Source organism: Podarcis melisellensis (assembly GCF_964234715.1).
Source record: "Podarcis melisellensis genome assembly, chromosome: 2".
NCBI classification, from domain to species: domain Eukaryota; kingdom Metazoa; phylum Chordata; class Lepidosauria; order Squamata; family Lacertidae; genus Podarcis; species Podarcis melisellensis.
The window spans coordinates 20,425,945-20,438,385 of record NC_138529.1 but is presented as its reverse complement, the minus strand read 5'-3'; the positions used below and the strand labels follow the sequence as shown (position 1 = coordinate 20,438,385).

The 12,441-nt window shown below is 46.7% G+C and overlaps 1 protein-coding gene across 1 annotated transcript in view; it reads right to left on the bottom strand.

Annotated features, from left to right (window-relative positions):
* Positions 1–2,969: 2,969 nt before the first annotated feature.
* LMBR1L (limb development membrane protein 1 like) overlaps positions 2,970–12,441 on the bottom strand; it is a 48,810-nt gene continuing 39,338 nt past the window's right edge. The window contains exons 9-17 of the mRNA XM_081898682.1: positions 12,142–12,217; positions 11,865–11,948; positions 11,048–11,124; positions 9,369–9,446; positions 8,571–8,644; positions 8,041–8,131; positions 6,784–6,850; positions 5,531–5,692; positions 2,970–3,761 (exon numbers count right to left, since the gene is read on the bottom strand). Of these exons, the coding sequence (XP_081754808.1) occupies positions 3,703–3,761; positions 5,531–5,692; positions 6,784–6,850; positions 8,041–8,131; positions 8,571–8,644; positions 9,369–9,446; positions 11,048–11,124; positions 11,865–11,948; positions 12,142–12,217 (768 nt within the window). The 3' untranslated portion in view covers positions 2,970–3,702. The remainder of the gene's footprint in view (positions 3,762–5,530; positions 5,693–6,783; positions 6,851–8,040; positions 8,132–8,570; positions 8,645–9,368; positions 9,447–11,047; positions 11,125–11,864; positions 11,949–12,141; positions 12,218–12,441) is intronic.

The window sequence follows — 12,441 nt, the reverse complement described above, 5'->3', positions numbered from 1 at the left end:
CCACTGTTGTGGGTTCTCATCCCTCCTGCGTGTGGCGAGTGGGGACCCTGTTGCACCAGTTCCTTTAATAAAGATCAGGCTTACTAGCCGCTTTGCTTCTCAATATACTCTGGTTGGCCTGTTATTTTTCTTCTACCAATAAGGAACGCACTTAAGGACTCTGTAGGGACTCTGGAATAACCCATAAGAGAAAGGGAGCAGTTTTCTGGAACCTTAAACCCACCTTTAATCCCAGCCTGCACCATGGGGCCCAGTTTAAAGAGAGGACTTGCGAAAGCATTTCTCTTTCTTCTTTTCTCTTAGAACAGGGAGACATAAAATGCAGTCCCATAAGTCCTCTGTTGGACTCCTACCTCCCATCAGCCAAAGTCAAGATGGCCGACAGTCAGGGATGATGGGAATTGTGTAACATAAGGGGGCGAGGCCATGTTTCTCACCCGTCCAAAATGAGCTAGTACCAAAAAGATCAGGGCTCCCACACCAGCCACACATGTGTAGGCAAGATGACCCCACCCTATGAGATATAACAGAGCCATTCTCCCCTTTTGCACTGGGGTGCTCCCAGTCAAAGCCCAGCCCCTTTAGACAAAAAGAAAATGGGGCAGGAGCAGTGTGTTGGTCTCAACCCACCAGCTGAAATACAGAGGCAGGTGTAGTCAGTGTGGAGGCCTCCTGATGTTGTTGGACAACAACTCCCATCAGCCTCAAGCTGATTGACAATTGTCAATCAAGTCTATTGTCAGGGATGATGGGAGCTGACATCCAACAATTTCTCCATGCCAGTTTACAGCAAGACAAGACTTTTAACTCCAGTACAGAACCATAGTGATAGGTATAGGTAATATGTTTGCTCTCTTTTAAGGTGTTGTTGTTGTTTTAAATACTAATTTGCAATGGGAGTAGCTAGCTACTTAGCTATAAAGACGCAGAAAAATCACCCTGCCTTATATAATCTGGATTGGCTGTTGTGTGTGACTCAAAACAGTCCTTGCTTTAACTCATTTGCGGTATGACAAACCACAAAATCCAGGGTGCTCATTTGCATGGCAAATGCCTCACTTCCCCATTAAATAATGACCCAATATTCAAATGAACAGGATCACAGAGGCTCAGAAAGGTAATCTGAGGCTCTCTCCATGAAACATTCATTGAGTAACATAAACAGGAGACACAGCTAGCTGGAAAGTTTTCTCTCTACCGTGTCAGGACAGAAACCACCCTTTTTTTTCAGAGCCTCCCACAACACAAAATAAGGATCCAGAGAGAAGAGGGGAGATAAAAGAGGACTAGGCAATTTATTGCTTACATGGATACGGGCCCCATGGACAGTATAGTACTGAGATCAGACAGTCATGGATACGGGCCCCATGGACAGTATAGTACTGAGATCAGACAGTCACTACATGAAGCAACAAAGGCAGGCAGGGGTCACAAGTCTCCATTTCGGTTGGGCCCCTCTGAAGCGGGGCCTGCAATGCCACAATATCTTCCTGCAACAAAATAATTCATTCTCACACAACCCTTCCCCTCCCAATCAAAGTCTGATCTGTGGCAAGAATGCAGGACTTTTGTGTGCGGCCTCCTATGTTCAGCTCCGGCTGTGAAATTTATGGAGATTATGGTTGCCACAATAACAAGAGCGCAGCAGTCTGTCCTTCTTCAAAACTGCCCGCAAGGGGCACTCACATGCCTCAAAGCAAACTCCTGCATTTTCTGCAAACATGGGGCAAAGGCAGTTGTGGTCTTGCCTGGCACACATAGATACACACTGCAAAAACAAAGGTGCCACAAAGACAGGGAGGAAAAAAGACACACACACACACACACACACACAGCAACTCCTACCATAAAACTCAAAAGACACAACTGTAAAATGGCCGCTCACATCTGGGCTGGTAAATTTGATACCTCTCTGCTTCCTGCCCTTTAGGCTCAAACTGGGTTATAGACAGAGCTTCCACCTTAATAGAGAATTAAAATACGGGATTCAACTTCCTCATATAATTCCTATCCAGCACTGGGTACAGAGTCCTGACAAACTGGAGAACACAATCTGGCATCCAAACACTAAGAGATGCCCAAATGATGCACTCATAGTAGAGGGGTCAGGGGGCTGTTTGCCACTGCACCATTCTTCCACATTAACCGTGCTCTAACATGCTTCTGCCATTCCCCAGATTTTTAAAAATACACCTCCATATTGAACAGATTCACCTTCCAAGCCACCCACCCAAATAACAGGAGTTCTTCCTACAAGCTGGGAGTATCTAGAGAAGAAATAGTCAATGTGGTGTCCATTCTCCAGCTGTTCTTGAACTCCAACTCCCATCAGCCCCTGCCAGGGACATAGTTGGGCGGCACCTGAACGACACCACAATGGCTCCCCCTGATCTAAAGCAGCGTTTCTCAAACTTGGGTCTCCAGCTGATTCGGACTACAGTTCCCATAATCCTTGACCACTGGTCCTGCTAGCTAGGGATGATGGGAGCCATAGTCCAAAAAACAACTGGAGACCCAAGTTTGGGAAACACTGAGAGAGTATGGAGAGCAAAGCAAGTTATACAGGCTGTGCAGTTTGCCCTTGAAGGGGATTTGATTGCATGAAGCAAGGCATGGGGGCCACAGGGCAAGAAAAGAGCTGCATCCGTGTTCTTGAGGTCTGTTCTTAATTTCAGAAAATGTCAAACTCTGCAACCGCCTCTCAACGGTCCAAGAGTTGGAAGGGTGGCCACTGTGGCAAGTTATCCCTTCTTGCTGGGCAAGGGCACTCTCTGTGGCCTGCTTCCCCTTACACAGTTTCCATTTTGGGGGGAAACGGAGTGGAAACTGATTAGATGTGTCCACCATTACTTTGAGACGACACCCAGCGTTAGGGACAAGGGAAGCTTACATGTTGCGGGGCAAATTTTAAAGAACACAAAGCGCACGCAAACACACACACACACATAAAATAGTCTCTCACAGAGATGGCTGCTGAACAGAAAGCCATGGATAAATGGCTCAATAGCGCCAGCTTATATTGCACTTGAGTGAGGTATGTAAACAATGGAACGGAGTTCGATCTACTACACAGAACTGGCTCAGAATTCCTAACTGGAAAGGTTTTCAGCCCTACAGTCTAGTGAGAGGCCAACATGGGCATGAGGTTTAAGACAATGTCAAATGTAAACAAGGAAGAGAGGGAGCTAGAGCAGGTATCTGCAGCACCCCTGCGGGGGCAAGGGACTCCCCCCCTCCCCCCGCAGCCTGTCTCTCCCGCGTCGCTCCCTAACAATGCCCCGGGGCCAATTCTACATCAATCTCTCTCTAAGACAGTCCAAGGCCTCTTTCTCCACAACCTCTTCACACCGCCCCAGTTCTGAAGTCACAGTGTGAACGACTGAGATGTTCCCTCAGCTGATAGGAACGGGGACCTCAGAGCAGACAGCGAGGTCGCAAGAGTGGTTCGAGTCTATCGCCCTCCTCGGGCTTCTGGGAAACAGGGAGGGGAGGCTGAAAACGCCACCTTCCCTCCTTTCCGACAAGTCATTGGTCAAAATGAAGGCAGGGCAAAGGCAGCTGTCTGCCCCACCCTCGTCTGCTGCAGTCCGATGGCTCAGAAGACAAGCAACAATCACGACGTCAAGGTAAGGATGTCCCGGCTGTGGCTCACGGGCAAGGTGGGCGGCCTTGCCAGGCTTGGTTCAGGCACCAACACTGATCCTAGCTGAGCTTGCATGGCTGGCGGGATCGAGTCACAGGTAGAGGCAGTTTGTGGAGGCCTGGAGAGAAAGAGAGGAGAACGAGATTAAAGGCCAAAACCTGCAGTCTCTCATCCCAATACCCAGGCAGGATAACCAACTGAACAAGTTGTTCCATCGTTGCAATTTTATTACATTGGTACTTTGGTTCTCAAACGCCTTGGTTCCCAAACACCAAAAACCCGGAAGTAAGTGTTCCAGTTTTCAAACGTTTTTCGGAAGCTGAACATCCGATGCAGCTGTCGGTTATTGTTTCTGGTGAGCCTGCACCAATCAGAAGCTGCGCCTTGGTTTTTTAACATTATGGAAGTCAAACGGACTTCCAGAACGGATTAAGTTTGCCGCTTTTGTTTTTGCTATTTATTTTGCAATTTTGTTTTGGAGGCTTTTTCAGTTCATTTGTTTTTGTACTGTGTGGAACCCATTTCAGCTACTGTTTGATTGATTGTGTGACTGCAGAAATGGATAAAAGCCCCCCCCATCCAAACAATGGCTATCATCAGTGCAAGTAAGAATTTATTTTTTTATCATCTACAATACTGTCTTCTTTATTTTATACTACAGTACATTGATTATTGCTTTCATTTTATGGATCCATGGTATTGTTAGATAGCAAAATTCATGTTAAATTGCTGTTTTAGGGGTTGTTTTTAAAAGTCTGGAACGGATTAATCTGTTTTGCATTACTTTCCTTTTAAAAAAAAAACAATTTCTATGGAATTTTACATATTTTTATCACCATGACCTCATTCACATAAAAGAAAACAAAAAGAATGTTTTGCATTACTTTCCATGGGAAAGCACGCCTTGGTTTTGAAACGGACTTCCGGAACGGATTAAGTTGGAGAACCAAGAAGAGTTTGGATTTGATATCCCGCCTTTCACTCGCCCTTCACGAGTCTGAAAGCGGCTAACATTCTCCGTTCCCTTCCTCCCCCACAACAAACACTCTGTGAGGTGAGTGGGGCTGAGAGACTTCAGAGAAGTGTGACTGGCCCAAGGTCACCCAGCAGCTGCATGTGGAGGAGCGGGGAATCGAACCTGGTTCACCAGATTACGTGACTACTGCTCTTAACCACTACACCACACTGGCTCTCTAAGGTACCACTGTATTTGTTGCAAGCCTTTCCAAGCGTGTGGCTGGAAAGGGGCTGATTAAGAATAGTAAATAAAATGAACACGCACAGCGAGCCAGCCCAGACAGGAAATGAACTCACATGCAGAACGGTTGTTCCATACACAGAAAAGTTTTCCGGGCTGTGAACCGACAACCCTAGGTAGATTCAGAAAGCTCCAAGAAACCCCCAGGGCCCACCACACTTTGGCCTGGTTCGTGAATCAAGTAAGCCAAATTACGGCCTAGCATCTTGTCCAAACCACGGCTGGTAGTTTAGCTGCCCCAGATAAACCACAGGGGAAAACCTTGGTTCCAGCTCATGGTTAGCTTGGAGAGAGCTGAATTTACCAAGCTGGGTTCAGATGATGTGCTAAGCCAAGCCAAAGCACAGCAAAGCAGTATGACTGGAGAAGAGCAAGTGGCTCTTCTCAAGCCCATGCATTTGCACCAAGCCATGGTTTAGCTTAGCATGACATGTAAACTAGGTCATAGTCAACCTCCACAGAAGGAAGGCGCAGCCCTAATGGGACCACATCTTATGCTCTTTCCCTTCTACCCAGGACATGGTGGTCCCTTTGTTGCTGATCGGACTACTTAACAGTTCTCTTTCCCAATATCGCTGTAACAAATAGAAAGAGGAGAGCTTGAAGGGGGGGGAAACACCAGCACTTACCAAATGCCCTGATGAGTTCAGCTTGCACAGCCCAGGTGAATTTTTTCACTAGGCAAAGAGTCGTGAGGCCAGCAAAGAGCATGTTGTAGAGAAAGACAATGTAGAAGTTTCCTAGCCAGTTAAACCTCCCAAAGTCGCCAAGCAGGTCAAACCTCGTGATTCCTGAGATGGAGAGAAAGAAATGATAATAATAATAATAATAATAATAATAATAATAATAATAATAATAATAATGCTGGCCATGCAGCACACATTTGAATCTTCAAGGTCATCTGCAATATTTTTAAGATCGGTGGTTCATTGTACTATCTACTGTTTATGCTCCTTGGAAGAGTTTTCTGAACATTATACAGAAGGCGACCATTTTGCACGGGGTTTCCATTCCTGGCCCTTGCACACGTCAGTAGATTGAGTATAAGCGTGCCCTGTTCTGCCCTCTTCTGGGTCCAAAAGGAAACACTGTTCTAGTCAATAATGATTCTTCAAATAAACATGAGGGGAGGTACACTACCCTCTTTGAAGCTGCATAAACTTTGGAAGGGACAGGCCTTCCACACCCTAATAACTTTTTGCCTCCACCCAGAGGATCAATGGAAGCAAAATAGTGCAAATAAAGGAAATGAATACACAAATACAATGGTACCCTGGTTCTCAAACACCTTGGAACCCAAACACTGCAAACCCAGAAGTAAGTGTTCCGCTTCCAATTTGAGTGCCACACTTCCATTTTGAGTGTTACGCTGAGGTCTGTTTTTGCTATTTATTTTGCGTTCTTTGTTTTTTGCGGCTTTTCCGTTTCCTTTTTGTGACTGTGTGGAACTCATTTCAGCTACTGATTGGTTGATTGACTGTGACTGTAGTACATGGTTTATCGCTTTCATTTTATGGAACAATGGTCTCGTTAAATAGTAAAATTCACGTTAGATTGCTGTTTTAGGGGTTGTTTTTAAAAGTCTGGAACGGATTAATTCATTTTGCATTACTTTGTATGGGAAAGTGCACCTTGGTTTTGGAACGCTTTGGTTTTGGAACGGATTTCCGGAATGGATTAAGTTTGAGAACCAAGGTACCACTGTATGTGTAGCCCATATTACTATCAAACTCAAAAAAGAGGGGGGTTTGCTTGAGCTGGGTGTATTTGTTTTGAAAACACACAGCCCTGCCTGCACGGGAGTTTTTCAACAGTGAGTCTGAATTTTACTGATGCACTCTGAAAAAGATGAGGAGGACAGAGTGAAGTAGGCAAAACTCACCCAAAGTCCGAGACAAAACTGGGAGGGCAGAGCTCAACACCAACAACGAGACACAGTTCCCGATTATCTGCAAGGAAAAGCATCTTGGAATAAACATAGCTCAGAGACAGAGATGCAGAGAGAAGTTCCCAGGTTCAAATCATGGCATCTCCTGGAACCCTGGAGAGCCGTCTGCCAATCAGAGTGGACAATCCTGAGCTCCCAGCATCCATTCCAATGACATAGAAACCCATATGACTTTTGACTGCAGACTAGCAAGGCGGTAGCATCATAGCCACAATTATTCCCCACCCCTCAAAGAGGAGGCTCTGTGCCTTAGCTCTTACGGGTGCAAGCTATAACTCACTCAGCCCCCCACTGCCTCTCTGCAGTTTGCAAGTCCTACTCGCAGTCAGATTAAATCAAATAAACAAGGAATATTCGGTGTTATGCTGGAGGGGATGCCAGGAAACAGGAAATTATGTTCACATGTGGTGGGGGTGTAAATATGTACCATTTTCCTGGCAAAGGGTGTTTAAGGAGACAGCAGGAATCACTGGGTGAAAGCTGACCAAAAGTCCAGAGGTAGCGTTATTATCAATTTACGATGGGGTGGGAGGTTTGCAGGCTATGAAGGACTTGCTCACAAATTGATTGACAGATGCACAAATTACGATAGCTAGGAAGTGGAAGGGGCAAGCAGAATATAAAATGGAAGAATGGTATAAAGAAGCGTGGGATATAGCTATTAATGATAAATTAACATGTGCCATTAAGGTAAGACAGGGAATATGCAGGGAATATGATTTTGAGGGTGTTTGTAGAATTAGTACTGTTAAAATGGAAAGGGGTCAAACCATCGCAAGAGGTGTTGAATTTTTGGGAGGTTGGGTAGTTACAATGGAATGGTTTCGGTGGTGGGGTGCACATTTTTATTCTTATTTATTTATAATCATTACTTTGTGAAAATAATTTTTTAACAAAATAAAGGCAGAGAACGAACCATTAAAAAACCCCACCAAGTCCTACTCGCTAGCAGCCTCTCTGACTCCCAATTTCTTTGACATTTCCTGGCTCCACTCCTGCTTTGAGATCAGGAGCTCCCATTATTAACATGCTGTAAATGACCGCCCCCTCTCCCAGCAGCTGAGATATAACGGTTTTTGTATTTCTGCTTTTTTCCAGCCGAGCAGCTCAGCCAATGGGTTGGGCCAGGGATGTCAGCAGCGACAGTGGAATTGATTAAAACAAAACAAAACAACCAGAGATAGACAGTACCTTGGTCATGGCTGTGTCATGTTGCTCAGGCAGCAGTTTGGTAAACAGTGGGGAGCTGTAGAATCCCACCACGGAGGAAATCATTAGGTAGCTAATACAGCAAAGGGTTAAGGAAGAACGATGGAGAAATTGTCATCACCAAGGACAGGCTGGGAAGCAGGACTGCCAAAGAGAAGCATGTGTGCGCACACACAAATCATGCACAGAGAAACTTCTTTAAAGCAAACCTTTCGCTTCCCCCCTTTCCACAGAAGTAAGGCTCAGAACAGAAATGCTACCATGATGTTCAAGCAATGAGTCTTCAGGGCAAGGAAGGTCTTGCCCTGCCAGAGTTTGACAATCACAGCAGGTAGGTAAGGTAGTGCTGCATGACGAAGAAGGAGCAGGACAGGGCAGGGCAGATGTTAACCTTAGGAGAGAGTCACACATTTTGGCTGCTTTTTTGGCAGTGGAACCTGCCTGGCAATCTTCGTATCGCAAAGTCATGGTGCAGAAGGGAAATTCCAAAACAGACAAACTGCAAAGGATACAATATGAGGATCACTTGCATGGCTGCCCCAAAAGAGCCAAAGACAGAGAAAGAAACTTTTCCCAATGGTGCATCCTGGGAAGGGAGAGACAAAAGGAGAAATGTGTGATTAGGTTCCTTTGGGGAGGGAGGAGCTGAATAAAGCAATATGCTTTCTGCACGTTAGACTTATCTTGGTGCAGTGTACCCATCAGTCTAGACCAGTGTTAGAAAGTGAGATACGAAAGCTAGGAGCTAAATGGCACCTTAAGCCGAGGTTATGGGTGCAACAAAGGAATGTCTGGGTCCACTTTTTTATAACAAGAATACAAAGCTGAAAATGAATGAACTGCAGCTAAAATATTATGTTCATTTTTCACATGGTCTGGTCCTTCCCCTGCCCACCCCCCTAATATCCTTAAGAGGGTCTCTTCTCCAGTCTTCAGAGAGTAGCTGGAAGTGGGGAGGCAGAAAAAGGTCCTCCTTTCCTTCCACTCTGCAGTTTTAATCTGAAATCGCAGGCGCAGTACTGTGCCCAGAGCTCAGAAACTGCTTGTGCTCATGAAATTCCCTGTTGCAAAATGCGCCTGGAACAACGGGCGTTTCGAACACTGGTGTAGACGCATGCAAGGTAGGCATTGCAATGGCTAAGCCTCTTGAACCTTTGGATTTAATCTATGTCTTGCAAGTGAAATAGTAGCTCAGAGAAATTAAGCAACTCAACAGGGTGAGACAAGAAGCCTGAGCCATGAAGCGGCTGGAGAACGCTCCAGTACAAATAATGGCTTAGGAGACTCTGGCAAAAGGGTCATTCTCTCACCTGGATCCCTCGAGGCATGGCTGCATCATCCAACAGCAGCTCCAAGACATGAAAACAGACAACCAGAACAGAGATGCCCTGGAAAAGATAGCAGGAAGGGGGAAGATATCAATATAAAGTAAAGGTAAACAATGCCTGGATGGTAAAGTCCAGCCAAAGGCAACTTTCAGGCTGAGGGAACCGGTGTTTGTCCACAGACAGCTTCCTGGGTCATGTGGCCAGCATGACTAAACCGCTTCTGGTGCAGCAGAACACGATGATGCAATGGAACACAGTTTACTTTCCCGCCGCAGTGGTACCTATTTATCTACTTGCACTGGTGTGCTTTCAAAATGCTAGGTTGGCAGGAGCTGGGGCAGAGCAACGGGAGCTCACTTCGTCATGGGGATTCGAACCCCTGTCCTTCTAATTGGCAAGCCCAAGAGGCTCAGTGGTTTAGACCACAGCACCACCTGCGTCTCTATCAATATAGCACCAGCATAAGAACCTAAGAAGGGCCTGATGGAGCAGTGGCCCAACTAGTCCAGCATCCTGCTCTCAAATTGGCCAACCAAATACAAACAGGGAGCCTGCAAGTAGGACCTGAGCGCAGCAGCACTCTTCCCTCCTGCAGCTTCCAGCAGTAGGTATTCAGAGGCAGACTGCCTCCAAGAGGGAAGCCAGAGCCTAGCCTTCAGAACTGGTAGGCAGCCCTGGTTTGGGCCTTTAAAAAAGGACAGCACAACAGACAGAAATGCCCTGGTGCTCCCTTTCACGCATCTTTTAACGCATATTGTCTTCCCATAAATACGAGGAAGCCACCAAAAGTACAGGGAAAGGACAGTATCCTTGCTGGGACATACACGTATTTGCCTGCAGAATCAGTAAACGGAAAACTTGACTCCCTATAGTAATAGGCTTTGCTGACAGACACAGACTCCACTCCACCCATTGCCAAGCCGTTAGGGAACAAGTTCAGCCCTTTCGCTCACAGACATGAGGGAGCCACCACTGCCTGTCGAGCTACAGGCCTTCTTCCCATCCTCAGAGCTGCAGAGACCGAGTGGGATGGCACAGAAATTCCCACCCCAGATAAACTCTCCAAGAAGAGAGGGGAGAAGACTGGGAGTAGGCCTGGCCAGGCCTGTGTGGAGACTGAGGCCCGGGGCTGGGAGTCTTGTTAAAGTTATAAACTGAAACAGTGTAAGTCCGACAGGCCTGTAGCAGCGCCCCCTGGCAAGCTTAGCCCTCTGAGGCCCAGGGCAAATGTAACCTCTGCAGGGGCCTGGCTACCATGGACCTGGGGCGATCAGAGCACCTTGGCGGCACAGGGCAGCCCGGTGGGACACAATTTCCTTCCCTGGAGAGGTGCAAAGCAGGTGGGGGCCTTTGCCCAGCCACCACTTGGGCTGCGGCACCAATCACGCTGCGTCAGGCAATCGCCATTTTGTTGGCTTGGCCCTTCAGGCCACTCCAAAATGGCAGACTGTTGTTGAATGCGTTCCCAGAATCCTCTGCAACACGCAAGGGGCTGCTTGGCAGCAAACAGAGATCGCAAAGTGAAGGCTGCTGCTTTCTGACATTCATTTTTTCTGCCTCAAGAGATAGCGATTGGCTATGATGCTGGCATTTAAAGGCTTTTTAAAAAGCAAAAACAAAAACCCAGGCTTGCCAACCCCAATTTCAGACCCGACATTTACCGTTAGAGATAGCAAAGAAAGCATGGCCAGTGGGTATCCCAAGTTCCTTTGCCAAGCAGAGGCTTTGCGGCGTGTTTCTGTGAAAACAAAACACAAAATAGGGAGTTGATAACTAGACATTGCCGCAGCCAAATTCTCTGACCCGCATCATACAGGTAATTAAATGCAGAACATCCTAGGGCTGGGACCCCTGGCCATTAGGTCCAGTCGTGGAGAACTCTGGGGTTGCGGTGCTCATATCGCTCTATTGGCCAAGGGAGCCGGCGTACAGCTTCTGGGTCATGTGGCCAGCATGACTAAGCTGCTTCTGGCGAACCAGAGCAATGCACAGAAATGCCGTTTACCTTCCCGCTGGAGTGGTACCTATTTATCTACTTGCACTTTGACGTGCTTTCGAACTGCTAGGTTGGCAGGAGCAGGTACCAAGCAACGGGAGCTCACCCCGTTGGGGGGATTCAAACTGCCAACCTTCTGATCGGCAAGTCCTAGGCTCTGTGGTTTAACCCACAGCGCCACTGTGTCCCTATTCGGCCTGGGATGGGTAGCTTTAAAGGTATGCTAACGTGGATTTGCTTGATCTGCATAATCAATCCAGCCACCACTCCATTCTTTCTTGGTGGAAAACGGGATTTGTTTTTTTTAAACTGCAAACTACATACAGAGACTGGGTGATAGGAATCATGGTGGTAAGTTTAATAATGCGGACAACAATCTAAGGATGCTTGAGCCCATATCCCACAACTGTGCAGTGATAAATTAGATACATGGGGCATATTTAAGATACAGAGCTCCTGCCTTTGCCCTGCTTTGCTCTTACCCAGCGTTATCCTGTGTGCGTGAATCGCTAGGTATTGTTGCCTCAGCACTTCCATATCCAAGTTGAGCCAGCAGGAGGTTTTCCCTGTGCAATGCAAAGACAATTAAATATGTATATATATATTTAGATAATATCTACACCAATACTCAGAGAAAGAACCACCTCTATCAGCCACCATACCCACATCTAGCAGCCTTACTTTCAGGGCATTAACCAAATCAGGTGCCAAATCAGCCATTTCCGGGCCAGCTTTGTACCATCTTGGCTGGACACTTACCAGAGTGGATCTTACGCGAAATGGCAGCTTCCTCAAATCCTGTACAGTTCAGTTGCTCGTCTAAATCCTCCAGCAGCTACAGAGAAAGAGGAAAACGTACGTGAGAGAAACGAGGCAAACAACCCCACCCGCTGGATGAAAGACATGGGGCTTACTCTTTACAGAGCTGGTTTTGCATGGTTCTAGCCATGCAAAAAAATCTGATTTACACACACACACATAATAACAATTTAATAGTTTTAATTTATACCCCGCCCATCTGGCTGGGTTTCTCCAGCCACTCTGGGTGGCTCCCAACAG